This window comes from Eremomyces bilateralis, assembly GCF_010015585.1.
Source record: "Eremomyces bilateralis CBS 781.70 unplaced genomic scaffold P152scaffold_14, whole genome shotgun sequence".
Lineage (NCBI taxonomy): Eukaryota > Fungi > Ascomycota > Dothideomycetes > Eremomycetales > Eremomycetaceae > Eremomyces > Eremomyces bilateralis.
In genome coordinates, this window is record NW_022985080.1 from 364,629 (window position 1) to 386,066 (window position 21,438).

At 49.7% G+C, this 21,438-nt stretch overlaps 8 protein-coding genes across 8 annotated transcripts; 5 read left to right on the forward strand and 3 right to left on the reverse strand.

Moving 5' to 3' along the window:
* Nucleotides 1-111: 111 nt before the first annotated feature.
* On the forward strand, nt 112-1,005 carry P152DRAFT_68355 (uncharacterized protein). The gene is made up of 4 exons (XM_033683167.1): nt 112-349; nt 396-460; nt 526-594; nt 656-1,005. Exons 1-4 carry the CDS (start codon nt 313-315, stop codon nt 848-850), a joined length of 366 nt encoding a protein of 121 aa, XP_033532931.1. The 5' UTR covers nt 112-312; the 3' UTR covers nt 851-1,005.
* Nucleotides 1,006-1,211: 206 nt separating this feature from the next.
* On the forward strand, nt 1,212-2,870 carry P152DRAFT_399728 (homoserine acetyltransferase; the record flags this gene model as incomplete). The annotated part of the gene is made up of 2 exons (XM_033676529.1): nt 1,212-2,070; nt 2,131-2,870. 2 exons carry the CDS (start codon nt 1,212-1,214, stop codon nt 2,868-2,870), a joined length of 1,599 nt encoding a protein of 532 aa, XP_033532932.1.
* Nucleotides 2,871-3,777: 907 nt separating this feature from the next.
* On the forward strand, nt 3,778-4,162 carry P152DRAFT_474902 (uncharacterized protein; the record flags this gene model as incomplete). The annotated part of the gene is made up of 3 exons (XM_033681368.1): nt 3,778-3,902; nt 3,958-4,064; nt 4,125-4,162. 3 exons carry the CDS (start codon nt 3,778-3,780, stop codon nt 4,160-4,162), a joined length of 270 nt encoding a protein of 89 aa, XP_033532933.1.
* A 1,897-nt stretch (nt 4,163-6,059) lies between these two features.
* On the forward strand, nt 6,060-7,757 carry P152DRAFT_438430 (membrane fusion mating protein FIG1). Its single transcript, XM_033677608.1, has 3 exons — nt 6,060-6,570; nt 6,625-7,021; nt 7,095-7,757. The coding sequence occupies exons 1-3, from the start codon at nt 6,537-6,539 to the stop codon at nt 7,474-7,476; spliced, it is 813 nt and encodes a 270-aa protein (XP_033532934.1). The 5' UTR covers nt 6,060-6,536; the 3' UTR covers nt 7,477-7,757.
* A 102-nt stretch (nt 7,758-7,859) lies between these two features.
* P152DRAFT_515271 (glycoside hydrolase) lies at nt 7,860-9,671 on the reverse strand. Its single transcript, XM_033682890.1, has 3 exons — nt 9,453-9,671; nt 9,151-9,404; nt 7,860-9,089 (listed from the first exon to the last, which is right to left on the reverse strand). Exons 1-3 carry the CDS (start codon nt 9,529-9,531, stop codon nt 8,055-8,057), a joined length of 1,368 nt encoding a protein of 455 aa, XP_033532935.1. The 5' UTR covers nt 9,532-9,671; the 3' UTR covers nt 7,860-8,054.
* Nucleotides 9,672-10,122: 451 nt separating this feature from the next.
* On the reverse strand, nt 10,123-12,074 carry P152DRAFT_438436 (MFS general substrate transporter). The gene is made up of 4 exons (XM_033677609.1): nt 11,805-12,074; nt 11,477-11,759; nt 11,280-11,424; nt 10,123-11,235 (listed from the first exon to the last, which is right to left on the reverse strand). The coding sequence occupies exons 1-4, from the start codon at nt 11,980-11,982 to the stop codon at nt 10,186-10,188; spliced, it is 1,656 nt and encodes a 551-aa protein (XP_033532936.1). The 5' UTR covers nt 11,983-12,074; the 3' UTR covers nt 10,123-10,185.
* A 1,318-nt stretch (nt 12,075-13,392) lies between these two features.
* P152DRAFT_508229 (alpha-ketoglutarate-dependent taurine dioxygenase) lies at nt 13,393-15,154 on the reverse strand (the record flags this gene model as incomplete). Its single annotated transcript, XM_033682575.1, has 8 exons — nt 13,393-13,615; nt 13,652-13,734; nt 13,792-13,925; nt 13,974-14,244; nt 14,286-14,450; nt 14,487-14,705; nt 14,756-14,859; nt 15,136-15,154. The coding sequence occupies 8 exons, from the start codon at nt 15,152-15,154 to the stop codon at nt 13,534-13,536; spliced, it is 1,077 nt and encodes a 358-aa protein (XP_033532937.1). The 3' UTR covers nt 13,393-13,533.
* Nucleotides 15,155-16,627: 1,473 nt separating this feature from the next.
* Nucleotides 16,628-19,235, forward strand: P152DRAFT_489684 (MFS general substrate transporter; the record flags this gene model as incomplete). The annotated part of the gene is made up of 12 exons (XM_033682143.1): nt 16,628-16,762; nt 16,793-16,985; nt 17,039-17,146; nt 17,198-17,397; nt 17,449-17,621; nt 17,671-17,843; nt 17,895-17,968; nt 18,019-18,108; nt 18,154-18,392; nt 18,471-18,535; nt 18,592-18,782; nt 18,862-19,235. 12 exons carry the CDS (start codon nt 16,628-16,630, stop codon nt 18,931-18,933), a joined length of 1,713 nt encoding a protein of 570 aa, XP_033532938.1. The 3' UTR covers nt 18,934-19,235.
* Nucleotides 19,236-21,438: the final 2,203 nt, after the last annotated feature.

Here is a 21,438-nt window from a genome sequence, read left to right on the forward strand (position 1 = left end):
AAAGTTTGCCTCTTCTTTTCTGCATTCCGGTCAGGCGTGGCGGTGGTGATCAGTCCGTTGATCGCGTGAAGTTGACCGCCTCCCATGTGATCGATAATGTTGAAGTCGACCGGTAGTTTCGGGTCCCATCCGAATCACCGATACAAGTGGTGTGAACGTGCCAATTGTGATGCGAGCGATGGGTGTCCTTAAAGTTTGAACCAGACTTCGCCATTCCGTACCCAGTCCACCCAACCCTACCATAACTCTACCATTCCTTAACTCCAATCTCCAATTCCCTATCCGTATATCCGCGACATATACCAAATTATTATGGACGGCCCCATACGAAGCGCATCCGCCCTCAATGGTATAAATCCTATGCTTCCCATGCTAAAAGATGCTAAACCCTCCAGATCGAATCAACCGCCTAACCAAATCCCTCGTCGAGCGTTTTGAGAACCTCGTCGCCCTCTCCGCTGTAAGCTGCCCACCCCACCCAGCATTCCTTCTCTACCTCACCTAACCTCTCCGGCTCCTTTTTAGGTCGACGAAACCGATTTCGGCGCATCTGCGCTCGCAGGCCATCAGATCCGGGTGGAGTCCGCTGCGCTGGTAAGATCCCCTCTGTTCCTTCGTTGAATGCCAGGAGGATGGCCACGCTAATGGTCCGCAGGTCCGTGCGGGGGAGGATATCCTAACCTTGACACGGCAGATGCAGGAACTCTGGCTGTTCGGCCAATTGAACGTGCTGGAGCGGCAGCAGTCGCTGCCGTCGGCGCAAGAAAACGCGAGGGTGGTTGGGGAGTTGTTGGAGACGTTCGCGCGGAGTCATTATGAGCCGGCGGCGGCGAAGGTTGCGGATGGATGAGGAGAGGAGAGGATATTTGGTTTTTGAACTAGATACTGGCTGGATGGGAATATCTCCCGATATGCGAGGGGAAGCCCGATGCAGATACGCTTCAGGAAAGAGCGGGCGGAGGGGTACGGATTGAACAAAGGGCGGAGCGGAGACGAGAAGTCAGCGGAGCACGCAATCCCGCCGTACGCCAAAATACCACAGTTTAAGTGCGGCCTCCAGAACCATTATTAAAATGGGCCCAAACAATGCATTTCGACCTCCATGACTCCATCGAACATCAAAATGATCGTCTAACACTACATCCCTCAAATCCCACACAATGAGCGTGGCACGCCCCGTCTTCGAAACGGCAAAGCCTTCGTCGGCTGCCATGCAAACGCTCCGCCAGTTCCTCAGTCCGGCTCCGTCACGTGGCTTCCGATATCGCCGACTCCCCTCCACATCCCGCATCCCCTCCACCGCCCGCCACAACTCCTCGCACGCTCGAAACCTTCACCACCAAACCCCCTTCCACTCCTCCGCTGCCGAAGCTCCCCAACAGCAACAATATCCCGACCCCCTCCCATCCACCAACCCCGCCCTCTCCTTCCCCTGCCTCGACCACGTCGAAACCCGCTCCGCCACCCTCTCCCGACGCGCCCCCGGTGCCGGCCCAGAACCCTCCTACACCACCGGCCGCACCGACACCTTCCACAGCACCGACCCCCTCCTCCTTGACTGGGGCGGCATCCTCCCTTCGTTCGCGATCGCCCACGAGTCCTGGGGGACGCTCAACGCGGACCGCAGCAATGCGATCCTGCTGCACACTGGGCTGAGTGCGAGCAGCCACGCGGCGAGCACGGCGGCGAACGAAAAGCCGGGGTGGTGGGAGCGGTTTATCGGGCCGGGGCGGCCGTTGGATACGGAGCGATTTTTTATCGTGTGTACGAATGTGGTGGGGGGGTGCTATGGGAGCACGGGGCCCGGAAGCGTGGATCCGGCGAATGGGGAGCGGTATGCGACGCGGTTTCCGATCTTGACGATGGAGGATATGGTAAGGGCGCAGTTTCGGTTATTGGATTCGCTGGGGGTGCGGAGGCTGTATGCGAGTGTGGGGAGTAGTATGGGGGGAATGCAGAGCTTGGCGGCGGGAACACTGTTTCCGGAGCGGGTGGGGAGGGTTGCGAGTATTAGCGGGTGCGCGAGGAGTCATCCGTACAGTATTGCGATGCGGCACACTCAGCGACAAGGTATGCCCCCTCCATTCAATCTGACGCTACGTGGGTCAGGTTTCTGACTATTTCCGCCAGTCCTTATGATGGACCCGAACTGGAACCGCGGCTTCTACTACGACGGCATCCCCCCGCACGCCGGCATGAAGCTCGCCCGCGAAATCGCCACCGTCACCTACCGCAGCGGCCCCGAATGGGAGCAGCGCTTTGGCCGGCGCCGCGCCGATGCCTCGCGCCCGCCCGCCCTCTGCCCGGACTTCCTCATCGAAACCTACCTCGACCACGCCGGCGAGAAGTGGTGCCTCGAATACGACCCCAACAGCCTCCTGTACGTCTCGAAGGCCATGGACCTGTTCGACCTCGGCGCGGAACATCGGGAGATGATCGCGGGGTTGCGCGGCAAGAATCAGTATAAGCTAGATGCGTACCGGCAGGGGGAGACGCTGGAGACGGCGGAGGCGGCGGATCTGTGTACGTTGACGCTGCCGGAGACGCCGTACCAGGAGACAGGGGACGCGGAGGCGACGCTCGAGGAGGCGGCCGCGGCGGACATAGGCGCTTCGGACGAGCCGCCGGCGGATCTGGTGGCGGGGATGCGCCCGCTTGCGGACACACCGACGCTGGTATTAGGAGTCGCGTCCGATATTTTGTTCCCGTCGTGGCAGCAGCGGGAGATTGCGGAGACATTGCGGAAAGCGGGGAATAAGAAGGTGATGCATGTGGAGTTGGGGGTGGAGCAAAGTATGTTCGGACATGATACGTTCCTGTTGGATTTGGAGAACGTGGGGGGGGCGCTGAAGCGATTCTTGGAGCGGTGATCACACTGGTACATCGGATGTATGATGGCAGGGTGCACTTTGTGACGTTACTTTTGGATTATAGCGCAGCATTGCGAATTTAGATTATGGCGCCTTTGTCCCTAAGATCGCAATTGGTATCTAGTACTGTTCTATGTTCTATTGACTATCCGTGTTGAATATTACCGCTACGGTAGACGATTCAGAAGGGAGACCATGATGGTGTGATTGAATGACAGCACATTATGAAAGTTCCTTGCAGGTACGATATACAGTCCATACCCTATACGCTCATCTTAATGCTCTGTCGGCACTAAGTAGCGAAGCATCCTACTAAGTTCCTGACGTACCTGTTTCAAGTCCATGGAATCCAGGAAGCATTAGTCACGAGGCAAATACCTTTCGAAGGTAGAAGACAGTGACGTTAGCATCGCGCTTTCTAGAAGTTACACGAAAATGAGGGGGTGATGTTGGTGACTAGTGGGTAGTGACATCATGGAGCCCAGATCTTGATCGGCAGGAATGAAACCAATCGACGCTAATTGTCTGAATTCTCCATTTTTTGAGGCAAATGTATGTTTTGTATATTACGGCCAATGCGGGCCCTGGAATACTGCAGGGATGAAATATGGCGTCGTTCATGGCCCATTCGAGATCTGAGCGACGAACGTCATTGCATCTTGATTGCGGTTGCCTTTCACGTTTGGCTCCAGATTGTTTGCTATATCAGGAGTTCAGGACTTCCACAGCATCCTGATCGATGACGTATTATGCTCATTGAGGGGAGGGGCTTTGGATACAAATACCGCGTCCACTGCTCCTTTCTCTCTCTCATTCTTCCAACACACAATCATAACCATCCAAACCTTTCTCCAATCTTCTTAGTCAAACCTAAAACCAAACCTTCCAACCAAACCTACAAACCATCATGTCTGACTTCGGCCGCAAAGATTTCTCCGACAAGGTCGGCGAGAAGTTCACTCCTGACTCCACCAAGTCCACCGGCGAGAAGTTCAAGGAGGGCGTCACCGGCACCAGCGACAAGGCCGCTCGGTATGTTCCCTTACCGGACTTCATCGTCAAACGCAGATTGCTGACCGTGACATAGCGGTGCCCAACCCGACAGCAGCAAGTCGCACACCCAGGAGGCCACCGACAAGTTCGGCCGCAGCAAGGACGAGCACGTCCACGGCGGCACCCACCAGTCCGTTGCCGGTATGTACCATTGTCTTCTTCCACGTCGCCATGTCCGCGCCCACTGACGCGTTGCAATAGACAAGACCAAGCACGCCCTCGGCATGGACAAGAAATAGATGTCGACCCATCGCAGAGGAGATACCCATGAAGGCGTGATGACCTTCGAACGACACAGCGATGGGGTGATGAGATTACGATGTGCCTAATTTGCAATGTGGCATTCTGAGATGTATTAATTATTGAGAAAGATGATCCAATGATACACCATTGATCCTTGATTGGCGACTTTGAATGCAACTTGTGACGATGTGACTGCGCTATATCGACTGAACCATGTAAGAAACGTATACGAACGAAAGTGTGTGTATTATCGGTTTGTGAACTCAACCTTATTTCACTATTCGTCGAAACTAACTCCGGTTTGCTTTTTGCCAACACTTTTCGTTCCAGGGAGATCCGGCCTCTCCACAATCCGTACTATTTCGTCGAACCATTATTGACCAGGTTGCGGTTTCCGAGCTATCCTTCCGCCATTACGGTTCCTATGGTACCACAGACAACAGACCATTTCAAGCCCAAGCAGAATTCATGACCATGATCAGGTTCCTGATTCATGAAGGTGGAAGGTGGAGAGCTGCATCCTTCCGTTCGTGGCCAACAAACTCGGGACACGAATCCCACCAAATTTCAGAGAAGGCTGGGTTAGTTTTAGATTTTCATGGAAACCAAGATAGATGTTGAAAAGGTAAGTATTTTTCCAATTCTATCACGATTTAGTTGCGAACAATAAATCATAAAACATTGAAATTCTCCGAAGTGGGGGGGTGGAGACTTGGTGTTTCAAATAAAGTGCCTCCGGGGGGGACGAAATTGAGTTACGTCTCTTGGCATTCTCCCAACCATTACCTCAGCAAGCTCAGGCCATTATGGTCATGCCTGAGGCAACGAACCGCGCTATACCTAATTGGTATGGTCCTCTACCAAATAGCCTGAGTTACCTCAGCAAGCTCAGGCCATTATGGTCATGCCTGAGGCAACGAACCGCGCTATACCTAATTGGTATGGTCCTCGACCAAATAGCCTGAGGATTCTGTCATTGATTTTTGGCCTGAATCGAGATCGTTTGTATGAGAGCAATTTAATCACTTCAACCTCGTTTTCCTCCACAACGAGCTATCATACAGTAAAATTGACACGTTCAATCGAATCCTCTATCGTTTCTTGATAACCCAGTGAAATTTGGACGATGTCAGATCGAATCTCCTCTCGGCGCAGCGTACAACTGAACCCAACGTCTCTAGAGAGCAGAGAATAGCTACGAACTGGTACTCGATCTGCGGTGGTTGGTTGACGATTCTGACGCAGTCTGGTTGCTTACATATCAGAGTTTTTTGCAAGACACAAGCATCGGGAGTGGAAAAAATTCAAATTCTAGATAGAGTATACCTTGCTGCACAGCCCAGTGAATTTAAGGGCAATTATAATAAGTCCCCGCGTTGTTATTGAAGAATATGCAAAAGTGAGGTTTCCAAAATCGTGAAAAACACATGAAAATTATCGATCTATCAGTGAGCGTCATTGACAGAATCCTCAGGCTATTTGTTCGAGAACTGCATTTACCGATTAGGTATAGTGTGGTTTGTTGCCTCAGGCACGACCACAATGGCCTGAGCTTGCTGAGGTAACCCAACCATCACCACCATCACAGGCAGGCCCAATTCGCTCAAAAACAGCATAATACCAAAAGTATACTCTTTTCCTAACTAAGCAACTATGAACTACTAGAGGTCTGTTTTGGTGAATTCTCCGCCGCGTTCTGGTTAAGATCGTGGGAACTGTGCATAGGGGAATGCCAAGAAAGGTAACTCAATTTCGTCCCCCCCGGAGGGTGTGATGCCTTAGGCATCAAGGTATATATGGCCTCATGGTCCAGGCTTTGCTGTTGTCTTGGCAACCGGGGTGTAAACAAATCCTGATGACTGGCCCTCAAAAATTCACGAGAGGTTGGTTAACCAGCCACATGAACAACCACGCCATTTTCATTTCACCACGCCGATAACACCACGACTACTGGACCACTGTCTCTCTCGCTCATGGAAAGTTAAGCTACATTCCTCTCTACTTCACAATTCTCCGCAAGTGACAATTCGAAACTTTCTGACCATCATCGCTCTCTTCGCAGGTTGTTGTGTACGACGAGTCCACCTCTTCATTCTTCACGGTAACCCATCTCGGGCTACCGCGGTCGTCCGAAGACGACATCGACATTCCTTCTTGTGACACTCACTCGAAGTACATTCCATACCTCCCATTCATTCTTCGACAAGCTTCTCTATCTCCTTCGATAGCCTAAGTTCGCCCATCCGAGCACAGCGGACTGCTGCATCTCTCCTAAACCCTCCCTCCCGGCCCTTCGGGAGCCGTTGGAGACATTCCAGACAAGAGAAGCACGCCTCCTGCTGATCCCGCCGGACGGCACCATAATTCAAAATGGCTGGAGCACGGTTTTCCGTGAGTCTGCAAAGTAAGCTCCACCCAATCCGCCCATCACCATGCACCAGGTAACTAACCCCCTCAGGACTCATCCCCTGGCTCGGCTACCACCACATCCTCATGCTCCTCATCGCTATCGCCATCATCCTCCTCTCCTTCCTCCTCGCCGGCTGCTCCTCCACCTCCCCCCTCATCCCCGGCATCTTCCTCCTCTCCCTCTACTACGAGAAATACACCCCCACCTACGATCCCGCCCAGGTCGAGCCCGGCGTCACCGCTGCCATCGCCAACATCGTCGGCCAGGCCCAGCTGGAGGTGCGGGTCGGGTACTTCGGTATCTGCGTGACGCCTGATGGTGGTGGCTTCCTGTGCGCGAACAACGCGACTGCGTTGGCACAGCAGATTACGATGGATCAGGATCCGTTGAATTTGGTGTGGGTGGCGAGCACGTTTAAAGACGCGGTGGTGTTCCCGTACCTGATGTGAGTCTCCCAACCATCCCCTCCTACTCCTATTTCTATCGAATGACATGTACTGACGGGAGCGTTTTCACAGCATCGTCGCCATCATCCTCGCCTTCATCGTCTTCGTCCTCCTCGCTACCTTCCCCGGCTGGCACTCCGAGCGCGACCAAGTCACCGGCTCCGACATCGACGTCAAGCCGTTCCCCTCCCGACCTGTTTCCCAAGTGGCCCTGGCGCTCATCTTCATCACGTCTATCTTCATCCTCGTGTCCGTGCTGTGGCAACACACCGCGTCGGTGGCGGCGGCGGTGATCGCGCAGGATTTCGGGAACGGGAACGTCAAGAGCGGGGTGGGAACATCGTCGATGGTGTTGGGGTGGTTTAGCTTTGCGTTGTTAGTCATCGTGACGATTGGGTTATTGGTGATGATTATTAGTATCGTGGTGTTGGATAAATTGACGGATGGGGCGTGAGGTGGATTTGACTGAGGTGGATAATTGATGAAGCGATCAGTTGTCAAGAATCCGTGGGGATGCAGTTATATATACACAGACCGAGGAATGAGAAAGACGAGACGCGACGCGGAATGGACGACAGGGAGCATGCATGGATTGGGAACATACCGTGCCTTGGTGCACATTGGCGAAATTGGGATGGAAAAGAAGGAATGGAATGCGGAATGCGTCGCCGCGATTGATCGGTGGACAGCAATTCCATTCTTACTCCGGGAATCAACCGGACTGCATGCGAAGGCGTTTCAGCGAAGGATGCTGGGCTTTTTGTCAATGTCGATGAGACGACGGCTGGAAGCCGGGAAGATGTATATAGCGACGCACACATAGAATTTGAGCGTTATCAACACCTTGCTATTCCCTACATATGATTGAGGCGAGATGGTTCGATATAGCGGAGTAAACAGGTCGTTCATCTTAAAAGATGAGTTGACTCCTGGCTGACCGTAACAAGTATCGTACACTATTCCATGTTCTATGTTATGTCCAATCTGGAGACTACAGTAAGTAAATATAGGGTATCTAAATCCCAATAATGTTCAGCCAAAGTAGCCTAGCACCGCTACTACCAACACCGCCGCTACTGCCACCCAATGGTCACGAACTCTAGATGTCGAAGCACTATTAGTATCTCCACCCGGGGTCTGGCTCGGGCTTGTAGCGTCCCCTGACGCTGAACTTGAGTTTCCAGGTATCGAAGTCAGGCTTCCAGGCCCAGAAGGCAAGGAACCTGGCAACGCCAACCCACTCGCATGAGGGACGAGATTGGCCTGAATGACCTGCAAAGCTGAAAGCTGGTGGCCAAGGTCGGAGCTTCCTCCAACGTTGCTGCCGGTGCCTGGAGTCCAAGAATAGGAGCAGAACCCATCCGCGTCGGGGCATGCGTTCGATGCAGCCCCCTGGGCCGAGCTCCTCAGGAGCGGCAGGATGGTTGATGCTGAGAATGGGGCATATTGCGCCGTCTGCGCCAGGTTCGAGGCGAAGATCCCTTTGTAGAAGCGATGGTCGATATTACAGGTTCCAAATGGTTCGCATGCCGCTTCGATCATGATACCGTCGTCGAAGAAGATTGAAGAACGCTCCATTAGCTTTTCGACTCGGGTCCGCCATTGCGGAGAGCCATTCGTGATGTTGTACATGATAGCACTCCCGTGAAGGAGAAGTCCAGAATTGACAGTCCACTCGATGTGATTTATCTCACTACAGTCAGATTGTAGTTTAGTACCATCGTAAACGGCACCATTTGGGCCAACAAGGCCGATCGTTTCTAGCCAGTCAAACGTCTTGCTAGCCCAATCAGAGTAGGTATCATTTCCGGTCACGCGTGCCAGCCTGGCCGCGAGTTGAAAGAAGCCGGCATTCGAACCAGCATTTTTGTAGTTGTAGCCGTTATTAAACGGGAATATTCCCCGCCGTAGACCTCCATTGCAGCTTTCCGTATCCCAACGCAGTACCTGCGTATCGAAGACGTTCGAGGCGAGGCGCACGTAGGGGATGGAGTTTGAAGGGCTTACGAAGTCTCGTTCAGCGGCAGTAAGTGCTGCTCGACCCCAGTAGAATTGGTCCTCGTTCATCTGCTAGGGTTAGAAGTACGTCCACCGTCTTTGGCGTGTTCTGCATATGCATTAGACATACCAGGGTGGCGGTCTGATTCAGAGGCATATAGGCATCCTCAGGTCCTATTTGCGCCTGGAGCGCCTGCGCAACAAGGTCATTATAGGAGGAGTCGCCCGTCAGATGCCAATAATCTACCAACGCATCCCATACAGCTCCGGCCGACCAGAAGTAGTATGGCGAGTTCCAAACCCCAATCGCATTCTCACTCTGGGTGCCGGGATAATCGGCAAGGACGCCTTTGGCTACCGACTTTGCGGCATCTTTGGTAGAATCTAAGCCAAATCAGCGGGATGCAAAATAGAGAGCCGGACGACGCGTACCAATGCTGTCCAGATCTAATGACAAGGCGTCCGTGGTCAAGGTAAGTGTTGCGAACGCAATCGCGCGGAAGAGACGCATGGTGACTCAGTACCAAGAAGTGAAGAGAGCGTAAACATTATTGAAAGGGTGAATTTCGTCCTCGAGGTTTGAAAAAAGTGCCAAAGGCTATGCCAGGTTCAAATCCTTGCTGTCCGAACATGGTTAACTAGTTAGTTAACTAACTAACTTAGTTAACTTAAGTTACACAGTAATTAACTTAGTTGGTTGTTCGATATTACTGGGGTAGGCAGGAGATCCACAGAAAATAATCGATGAGATATATGAGGTACCGTCATCGCACTGAAACATCCCATGCGCTGCCTAAGTCTCAAAGGCGTGTAATCCAAAACGCCACCAAAAGAGAGATACGACTCATACTATAGTCTATAGTAAGGGTGCAGACAGTATGTCTACTAATACTCCTGCCGAGGATCTGATATGCCTCAAGTCCTTTGATACCGTAATCGCCTCAAGAGCCATTTTCGAAAGAAATGAAATCCAGGGCTAGTGAAGCAATATTTATTAGTTCGCACAGTAACTAGTGTGGTAATCAGAAAAAGTATCTTGTATAGGTACACAACGATATCTGGTATTGAACTAAGATTTGTCTATTTCCCACTCTATTGTCATAAGTCTAACGTTCTAGGTTTCGTTTTACCGACGTGTTTGAACCGAGCCACGGTTATGTTGTATTTAGGCAGCAGTTCTCGCACCCAAGTTCAGCCGTTCCCATCGCATCAATAGCGCGGTCACCATTAAAAGCGCTCCAGCAGCGACGACGGCGCCAAATATCCGAGAAATAGTTTCAGCCACTGTATTAATAGCGAGATGAGCAAGTTCATCGTTCCCGGATCTGAAGACCGCAGACTGGGTGCCCGCCAGCGCGGAGCGAATAGCATCCTCGGGTAAATCGTAACTGCCCAATGCATCCCTCAAGGCAAGAAAGCCTAGGTTCTGAAACAAACAACCTACAATCGATAATCCTATCGAGGCTGCTCCGGGTTGAGCGACATTCATGTATCTGATCGCATTGTACTTGTCGTTGTCATCCACCTTGACTGCTGCGACCGCGTACGCATTTTGGAAGGCCAGCCCCGTACCAGCGGCGAGGAGAACTTCGGCACCGTATATCCGTGCAACGCTTGTTGAAGGATCCGCAGTGAATAGTAATATACCGCCAGTCAGAATGAACGCCCCGCCAGCGAAGTACAATGCCGCGTACCGGCCAAATTTTTGAAGGAGTGCCCCAGAGACCATCATAAAGAAGATATTGATGAAAATGAAGGGCAGCAGTCGCACAGCGGACGTGAGTGCGGAGTCGCCACGCGTGAACTGGAAGTAAAGAGGGATATAGTAGATCGTGATGGGACTAGCAGCGCACGCCGATGTAGCTATGAATAGAAGGACGAGGGTTCTCGATTTGAGGAAATGGACGGGAAAGATCCGATTCTCCTTCGTGGTGAAGATGGTCCAGCCTTGTTGGATGATGAAGAGTACGAGGACCACGCCCCACACAGTCCAGACCGCAATCGAGAACCCGGAATTCCATGGATATGTCGAGCCGGAAAATGTGAGAACGACTTGGAATAGGACAAAGACGCCTGCATTGAGGATAGCACCGACCCAGTCGACCTGTTTTAGCTTCGCCATGACCGACTCCATGGGCCGAGGGTTTTTGGACGGGAATGCGAAGAAGTATACTGGGCTCAAAACCCCAGCGAGGGGCAAGTTAATGTAAAATGCCTACCACGGTTAGTGAGGATAGAGCTTTCGAACAACAAACTAACCCATCGCCATGTTGCACTACTGTCCGAAAACGCTCCGCCAATGACGGGGCCGAGGATGGCGCCTACTCCCCAAGACAAGCCAATCGAAGCATTATAAAGAGGAGCTTCGGATGGGGTGGCGAAGGCAGAGATATAATTGAGGGCACTGGTGGCTGTGTCAGTGTCTGATCTATGTCCGATCATCATGGCTTCATTACCCGATATACATCCCCGCGCCCCCTATACCGGCGATGACGCGTCCAATAATCAGGGCGGTAGTGGTTGGAGCCGCCCCGCAAATTGCGCTCCCAACTTCGAACAGGAAGATGAAGCTCAGGATCAACACTTTGATATCGAACAGAGCAAAGAGTGTCCCGACTAGAAGGATGACTGCGACTGAACCCATTGGGAAACCAATTCCGATCCAGGGCAATTTTTCAATTTCGCCCAGTGTTTCGTACACCGGTCCTTGGACAGCGGCCGCGATCGTAGTATCCAAGCCTATGTGTGTCAGCGAGCAAAACCACACCCTTGAGGACCACGTACCGAAAAGGAGGCCTCCGAGATAGATTCCTATCATGGTTAGGATCCATCGCCATTGGGAAATATTTTCCCGCGGGTGCGGTGCTAAATCCGATTTCTCTCGAGGTTGAGCGCCTTCGAGATCGCTCGGTGGGGTTACCACCCCCTCTTTAGAGGGAGAGCTTGTTAGAGTCACGGACATGAGAAACAGCAAGATAGACGAAGGATGGTTGAGTGATTGGCTTAGATAGTCAAAACAGTGGCTCAGAGTAAATAGAAGTAGTTGAGACGACGGATCCGCTTGCAAGACTGAAAGCACTGGTAAGAGACATATTATGCATTGCAATTATATTCCGTATTCTACCCACCGCAACGCGTTCTAGGACGAGTCGGCATCGTGGTTGTCCCGTAAGAGACGTTATCAAGATGAGCAATTGACCTGAACCGAAAACGTACGCATGGTTTACTGATCTATCCGTGCTGCGCTTAAGATCAACGGCGCAACTATTATTATTCTACGCTGGCATTGACGGTGGAGAAAGTTGATTCTGTGAGCGGAGTAGGTCGGACTCGGTCCCGAACACGACTGAATTTAGACGGCTCACGTGTGGAGGCTGAAATACGACGTAGTACGTCGTCGGACTCGGGCAAACTTCCCCCCGTCCTTATCTCCGGATTGGGGAATTTGTATCTCCTTTTTCGAGCATTTCTAACTCCGAAGAGAAATGAAGCTGCCTACGAACGTATGGAATACATCATTATTAATTATCCTCGAATCCAAGTCAAAATTACGGGTTCTCCCGTGAGAAGATTTTGCAGTCAAAGCATTGTGGTTGGTGCCATCATTCAGTCAGGGTCTCTTTAATTAAATGTATCATTGAATGGCAACATGATCGTGCATTCTCGGTGGACGCTCTCTTCAAAGTCAACTACACACATCGTTTTGTCTCGCCCTATCCATTCAAACGCGTCGTCTTCTCGCTCAGCATAGCGCTCCTGGAAAGCTCTTTCCCAGATCGCCTAAGATCTTACCATTTACATCCAGCGTCGTATGTATCGCCTTTTGCCGGGTGCAACCCGGATTGATTATTGTATTCGATCCGGAGTAACGTATCCTCTGGAGTCAGGGTCAGAGCTTGTTCTGTACGCGTGACAATCAACTTACTGCTGGGCGCACATATCGGCCAATCCAGTTCGAGAAGTCCCGCTGTAGGGTCTTTGGAAAATGCTGCCCAGGCCTGCCTTATGACTTTGGAGGTAGCCTCTTGTTCAGGTATATTGGGTGAAGCTCCTGTCTTACGCTCCGTTTGTCACAGTCCCACGATGGCGATGGTTCCAGATAGGAGGCCATGTTGTGGTGGTTTCTGTGGAATGTTTGCATTCCACCCACCACGGATATTTCTATCTCATTCTTCTTACCTCTCCCTCTTTCCTTTCTTTCTTTTTAGCTTGATTCTAACGAATCAACCTGTTCAAATTGGTCACTGAGTGATCCAAGGTGTCTTCGTTATACAACCTGTTTATCCACTCCATGTCTACCAGTGATTATTATCCTATAGGAGATTGCATAAGGATGCAATGTGTGAGATACTTTAACTTCATTATAATTGGTCTAGTTTTCTGGGTTCGTATTAATCTATCTATTTATTTCTATTTAGATCAGTCTCTCTCCCAATTCAATTTCAAATGTGCGTTGATTGTGTTCCATTAGGCCGATCCAGCCCTTAAGGCCTTTGCAGCGACACCATGCCAATCAGAGCTCCATCTTCAACGGGAATTGAAAGTTCGATTCCGTGGAATGGAAAATCCTTCTCGCCTCATGAGTCTGAGCTCTACTGAGACTCAGGAGCATAAGGAGTCTCAAAAGGTACCTCGGCCTGGGGGTAATGCGAGCCAAATGTCGTCGCTCCCCTGTTGTCCAATCGATGATAGCAGAGTGCGAAGCTACGCGGTTCTATTCTTCACCTTAGCCACACTGTTACCACTTAGATCTTGATAGAGCTGAACCAACATCCCAAATAACCACAGTCCCGGGAGCCCACCTAACGCGAGCCTGATAGTCAATACCACGGCTAATATGGTTGTATAAGAAGTTCAAGAGCGCCTCGCTCTCTTCGTTCTTAAACCCGACGATACTTCGGGTAACTTTATGGTAATTAGCAAAGGCTTAAGCGGTGGTATATGATGACTTACAAACGCTGTTTACATATAAGGCTTTCTGGCCAGTTGCCGGGTGAGTGCGCACGATAGGATGCTCCGAAGTAATAGGTTCTCGTCTTACTACTCCACCCAGTTTCCTACTAAACTCGGATTGTTCGACTCCAGAATGGACCGCCTTAAGTCCATGCAAGCGATCCTTTAGGAGGGGCGACAATCGATTGTACGCCTCGACCTGGTTGACAAATGCAGTGTCACCACCAACTTGTGGAACATCCAAGGCGTATAAAAATGTGGTGCCTAGTGGCTGCTTCTCGTATGAGACGTCGGAGTGCCATGAGACACTACTAGTCCGTTTGGCCAATAATGAGTCAAATCGCCCGAATTCCCATTTCGATGCACCATATGGAGCTCAGGATAACCCTCGGGGCTTCCGCTAGTTGGATGGATGTGATGACGGCCGAAATAGCCTCCAAAGTCGAGGGCGTCCTGGATTGGGAGGTCGGTAAGGTCCTAGTCGCGGAAGGCGACAACCTTTCGCTGGGCAACGAGCAAGGCGAGCTGGTCTTTACCAGCGTCGCTGAGCTTGCTGAGCTGGACCCCAGTGACCTCTGATCCCGTGGTGGGAGTGAGATGCTGGAGCTTGGAGCCTTCAGTTAGAAGGTCCTTAAAGCCTGGATCCGCCCCTTTGCCGTGCTCGATATGCTCGAATGGCTGGAGGGGTTCGTATTTCTGGCTATGGTCCCAGATTGGCAGATAATGCGGGGACTATGCTATCGTTAGTCCACGTCTACAGCAACTGGAGTGTGACAATATACACTCGCTGTGACCCTATCACCCTCTTCGTCAATTGCCCTTCGAACTCTGGGCTTCTCCTTAATGGGTTGAGGATTGGCCTGTACGGAGATGGGAATATTTTCCGCTTGGTAGATGTGACCGTGGCCATTTTCTGGTCAATAGAAGGCGATGATCTAGGTGGTCTCAGTCTCTGGCAATGGATTAAAAGAATAGCCGAGCCTAGATCCTCTATCAATCAATAGCCAAGTCACGAGCTACCTGGAATAAATACTCCATAGCCTTCGAAACAATCAACATGATAATGCGTCGACATCGGATATAACGGCACCAATAGGGTTTCAAAGTATGGTCATTTGACAACCCGTTATGGATTGACTCGCAGGTTGCTCTAATGGTTCACCATCTAACTTTGGTGTCATCCTTTAACACGATGGCGTATGAGTTGCACAAGATTCCCTCATTTGAACAGACCAATTGGCAAGTCTTCCAAGACAGAGCAGGGTCGTAATCTCATACACTACAGATCCAGTTATCCGAAGACACTGTTCGGTGTACTTGCTGATGCATAGATGCATAGATGCATATTTTAAACTGGTGGATGCTTTAATTGCGCGATCGACACCTCGAGAATTGCAGGAATCCCAACCCTTTCTACTCACAGTTAAGACAGAGCGATCCCAAGTGTACGACATTTATCAGCTCATCATCATACTAAAATAATCGTCTCAACGATTTGTCCCCTGGTCCTTGGCAAGCGGTCCAGTGCTGTAATGCTGATTCTATTAAGGATCGATGGACTGTGAACGCAGATTGCGTTATGTCGACCATGAAATGATACAATCAAGGCGTCGTGGGGGATGATTACCCATCTTTCCCCTATATGCTCCGCGTTCAGGGTATACGGCAAGGTCTCTATAACGTGAAATCAAGGAGAGAATTCGAAAGTAATGAGGTGAAGTAGACTTCTTAATAATATCAGGATGTCGGATCATAACTCTGCGGTGTCAGAGAAGGCTGAAGTGGTGATGGGGCTGGACACAGCAGGGACTGGAGTTTGTCTACCGTACCGTACAGGTACATGCCTTAAGGAGCAATTTCATGCCTTAGGCCGTTATCAGTGGTTCAACAGCACGGTTGGGAGATGAACCGGTATCCAGTGCAGGGATTCAAACCCCCTTCCGAGTGGCTCACCATCGCGAGTTGCATGCGTAATTCCAGCTGGGGTTGGACTGGGCAGGCCGCATCACACTGCATTCAGGCTGGTAATACTGCCTGTAGAGTGAGGTCCTCTGCGGTGGATGAAAGCCCAGATAATACCCCTGTCTAAATTACCTTGGCACTGTGACAACCAAACGCAGGGGCCCAGACTTCATCTTCTGAGTACATTTCTACTAGTTATGCGTATATCCCCCGTGCATAGTAGAAGAGGTAGAACTTAGAAGAGAACGACCTTGGCTATAATCGTAGATCATGACTTCAGTAAGCTAATTGATCACATCATACTCACTCCGGATGTCATATTGTTCCTAGTTACTGTGCGTAGGAAGAAAGAGCATATCACTCCGGCGTTCGATACTAGCGCATCATTTCTTAAGTATTATGCATCAATGAGACGATAGAAGAGATGGAATTTGATCTGCATCTCGGGGAAATGGGTGCTGAAAACCTATCAATCACCTCATATTTGCAATAAATGTTATGTCATTTCAAGTTCTCGTCGGAAGGAAGATGGGGGTACACGTTGCTTACTATCGTTGCTACATCAGTGTTTATAGAGCCTCATTAACGCTGTGAAAATTTCGAGAAGCGCATTTTATCCTTCTTTTCTTACCCTGATCCATCTACTTAGAAAAATTGGAACAGACCCCTATTCCTACCTGCTCTACAACAGCATGACAGACCAACCCCACAAGGACAAATCGGAAGAGAGGTCGGAAGAGAGGTCGGACGATAGTTCTAGACCATCGTTCGAACAGATTGCCGTAGGACCTACGGTGACGAAAGTTGTCTTGGACGATGCAAAGCTGGTGACAGCAAAAGGCAACATTATCACCAAGGACGGAGCTATCGTGCGCACTGGAGATGATGATTTGGACAATTCGGCCAATCCCTTTGCGGATCCCCAGGTTCGAGACTACTTCATTGGTGTCTATGAGGAAGCAAAATACGAGTGTCGACATATCTTCGACGCGGCTGCTACATGGACAGAAGAAGAGGAGCGGAAGATTGTTAGGAGACTCGACTGGCATGGTATGTACACTACCTACGTATCTAGGGATTCGACTGACTATTATTTATAATAGTTTGCTTATGGGCATGTATCATGTTCTTCAGTCTACAGATTGATCGTGGAAATCTTAGTCAAGCCGTTTCGGGAACTTTCTTAACGGATCTTCACCTTAATACAAACGGTGGGTAGGCCAACCCTTGCCTTTCAAATGATATCTGACTTAGAGCATTAGATTACAATCTTGGAAATATCGTGTTTAAGGTGTCGTTCCTCTTGGCCGAGTTACCCTCTCAATTAATCTCAAAAAAGTTTGGCCCAGACCGCTGGATTCCTACCCAAATGGTTTTATGGTCCATCGTCGCTATGGCACAAGCGGGGCTTCAAGGCAAACCCGAATTTCTTGCAACTCGTTCTCTGCTTGGAATGCTTGAGGTACATTAGCTGGTTTCTATAACGCTTCCCTACTGATTGGATCAAATTTAGGGCGGCTTTATTCCGGATCTGGTACTTTGGCTCTCCTACTTCTACACCAGCCGGGAGCTCCCTATCAGGTTGAGTTTCTTCTGGACAGCCTTGAGCATCACGGGTATCATTGCTTCGCTGCTTGCCTATGGAATCTTCCATCTCGAAGGCCACCATGGTCTTGCAGGCTGGAGGTAGAGTTCCATTTGCTTCATTCTTGGATGATGATTGACACGATTTTAGGTGGATCTTCTTAATTGAAGGAGCGATGACACTTGCTATTGGCATTGTGTCTTTCTTCTTAATGCCGGCATCTGCGGCCCAGACTAAGACGTGGTTTCGACCTAAGGGATGGTTTACTGATCGCGAACTTACCATAGTAGTGAACAGAGTGCTACGAGACGATCCCCGCAAAGGTGACTTAAACCTATATTTCGAGGGGAGCCGAGACTGATCTATTGTAATAGGAGATATGCATAATCGACAGGCAATTACCCCAAGTCGACTATGGTCTGCACTGAAAGATTATGATCTCTGGCCGGTAAGTATCTCCTTCACCGGGACACCAGCGGATGCTAACTGTGGATCAAGCTTTATATGATCGGCCTTATCTGCTATGTTCCAGCAGCGCCACCTGCTGCCTATCTTACGCAAATTCTTCGGAATCTTGGGTTCAGCACGGTACATATTCTCCCTCACTGACGTTCTACCAGCTAATATATTTAGTTCAACACCAACCTTCTTACCATCCCATCTTCAGTGACTCATATGATCACTCTTCTGAGCGTTACCTGGTTAAGCGAAAGAATTAATCAACGCGCTTATCTCGCCATGCTACAGGATGTATGGACCCTTCCTTGCATCATTGCTCTCAGATTTTGGCCTGGTCTTATGAAACAACAATGGGCAACATATGGTCTACTTGTGACGTTGCTAAGCTATCCATATTGCCATGCTATTAACGTGTAAGAGCCATTTAATATCCCCCACTGTTAAATAGGTGCAAACTCGCGACTGGAGCTGATGACTTTCGGCATTTGTAGGGCCTGGGTGTCGAGGAACTCGAACAACGTTGCCTCTCGTAGCGTATCTGCCGCACTATTCAATAGTAAGCTACGTCCCTTTCGGCTTCAAGTACCACCTGACCTAACGACTCCGTACCAGTGAATGTCCAACTTGGCGGCATCATCTCGTCGAACATCTATCGTGACGATGACAAGCCGTTGTATAGGCGAGGCAACCAAGTCTTGATTGGAATCAACGTACTGAGCATATGTCTGTTTCTCTTCGCAAAAGTATACTACGTCACGAAGAATAAAATTCGTGATCGCAAATGGAATGCGATGACTCCTGAGGTGCGTATTCCGGGTCTGGCTTCCTGGATGCTGTCTATTCAAGTCAAGACTTCGTGCCGAGTGCTGACTATCACCTTAGGAGCGCATTGACTACACATACAATACTACGGATACTGCAAGTCGACGACTCGACTTCCGATTTGCACATTGAGACTCAACGTCTGATATATCGAACTCACTTGTCCGCATGAAAGCGCCAGCCCGTGCAGCAAAGTGGAACTACAGACTGTCTGACAAGAACTCGATTAACCTTACCCGTAGGAATCAACGTCATTCATTGGTTCCAAACGATATCGCTTTGATCACCATCTCCTGTTGATGTCGAAACATTTCTTGAAAAAATCCCTTCATATCATAGCGATGCTTCCTCTCCTGGATAGACATTACAATACATCTGTGGTTCCAAAGCAGGGGCTTATCTACAGGATAGTTCCTATTATTGAACATACCAACAAATAGGATGTAATCTTCAAACGAATCGACTTCCAAGTGTACGGCTGAGTGAAAATCGCTGATTGCAATAGCATTCCAATTTGACTTTTGGACTAATTATTGAGATACAAAGCTGGTAGACAGTACACCCTAATCTACGTCGAATCTTGTCTTCACCTTTTCCCTCTTCTTCATTACCATTACGTACATGGACGGAAGAATTCGAAGCAATAGTAGCTGTCCTGTGTATGCTAATATTATTTGATGGAATAAGATGGTTCGAAATAGGTTGTACCGGCTATAGAGTAAAGCGCGATCAGAGAACAGGAATGGCTGTTAAGAAGCTCCACTTGTATAGAGTCTTCAAGAACGCGGATATGGTATCGTTTAATTCGCCAATTATCGGCCTGAGCTGATGCATTCGCCCGAGTCATCTCGGCCTGATCAACAATTTCATCTACTAATAACGTGGCAAGATGATGTACCACGGCAAGACGGATTCATTCTTCGGTTGTTTCCGAAGACCATAATATTAGATCATAATATTACATGCCCTGGTGTCGACGGGTCTCGGCAGGAAAGGACGGCGGACGAAGGCAAACACACGAGTGGTAGAACGCCAGCCATTGGGAGCTGTCCCTCTGTTCCACTCCTGCTGGATTATCTATAAGCTGGCTCGTTCTCATGTATGTAGTATCAACTGCACGGCTTTGGAAGTATCAAGTAAACCTCGCTACAATTGAATATGCCTTCCAGTTATTGTAGCGTCTCCCCGTGGAGGGGGAAGCTGACGCTACACCGGAATGGGACTAGCGTCATTCACCATCGCTCTTCCACTGAACTGACTGATGCTGCAAAACTCGGCTTTTTACAACACTTTCCCTGCTCCAGGTATGACATGCAGAGAAAAACTGTCCTGAATTTTACATAAACCACGAGGGGGCCCATTCAGGGCCATCGAATGCGACTTGATCGCGGTAAAGATCCAACATCTGCTCGTTTCCACCAAGTTCGTCCCTGAAATTGGAAATAAGAGCACAGCGCCACTCCAATAACAGAGAGTCGGCAATGCTTGATAAAGGTCCATGCTCTTCTACCCTGGGAAGCAGGAACATCTATATCCAGGATTTAGTCTGCCAAGAAATCGGAGACGCAGTTTTCAGTATGACCCTATATATCGTTTCTGATAATTTCTCCATTTAGCAGATGTTGAGTCGAGGCCCAGACTGACACATGAAAATGGGTTGTCTTTGGTACCGATGCGGCAGCCATACCCACAAACATTGGTAGTAATTGGAAAAGAATCTTTTCGGGACTGGATGCCACGACTGCTCAAGTCTCTCAGGATACGGATCGTCACAGGTTTTTGGCTTGGGTTCCCATAGCCATCATAACCATAGTCGTGAAGCACGGAGTATTTGTGTGGCTTCCGGAGAATGGTATTACACCGCCCTTCACCAAGGGTATTGATCCTTGGGTGTTTGAGATACTCTCTGCTAAGCAGAATTTGGTGCCCCTTTCTTTAAAATCAACTGCTCGGACCTTAGCATCCTGAGGGAGCGTCCCAATATAAGTAGGCTTTGGAGACCGGGGTTATGACGGATGAGCCTCATTTTCATCCCACACTCGTAATCTTCTCGAAATATCCAAGCTCTTTCCCAGAATTGATCACTAACGATGAAAAATAAGAGGTCTAGCAACCTGAACTTTGAGGTTTGCTGTCGGGCAAAGTCACCGTTCATGAAACGCGCAAGGAGATTCATCTCTTGTTAGGTTTGGATATTAGCCGCAAGGAACCTACCAGCGTACCGACAGTTCTTATATACGAAATCCATTGAATTGACGGCAGATTTTAACTTGGTTTCATCGTTTTGGTTGATGGAAAGATGGTCGACCTAAAAAGGTATCATCTCTCCGGTGTTTTCGATGAAATCTATGATCCCGTTAGTAACAATATTGCGAACCTTAGTGCGTTCCCCTCTCTCGAGTGAGTATACCTCTTTGGAGATATTTTCGCCTGGAGATGGACGCCAAGGATAAGAGACGGCAACATAATTTGCTTTCGCATTCGGAAGCATCTAAAGTGGTTTTCCGTAACGCCCTCCTCCGATATACATGAAAGCATTCAATCTTCTGGAAAAGTCATGAAACTTCCAATTTGATCCGTTTTGGTCTTTAAACGTCTCAATGATCCAATGATTCAGGGACCTCCACGTTCGTTTCG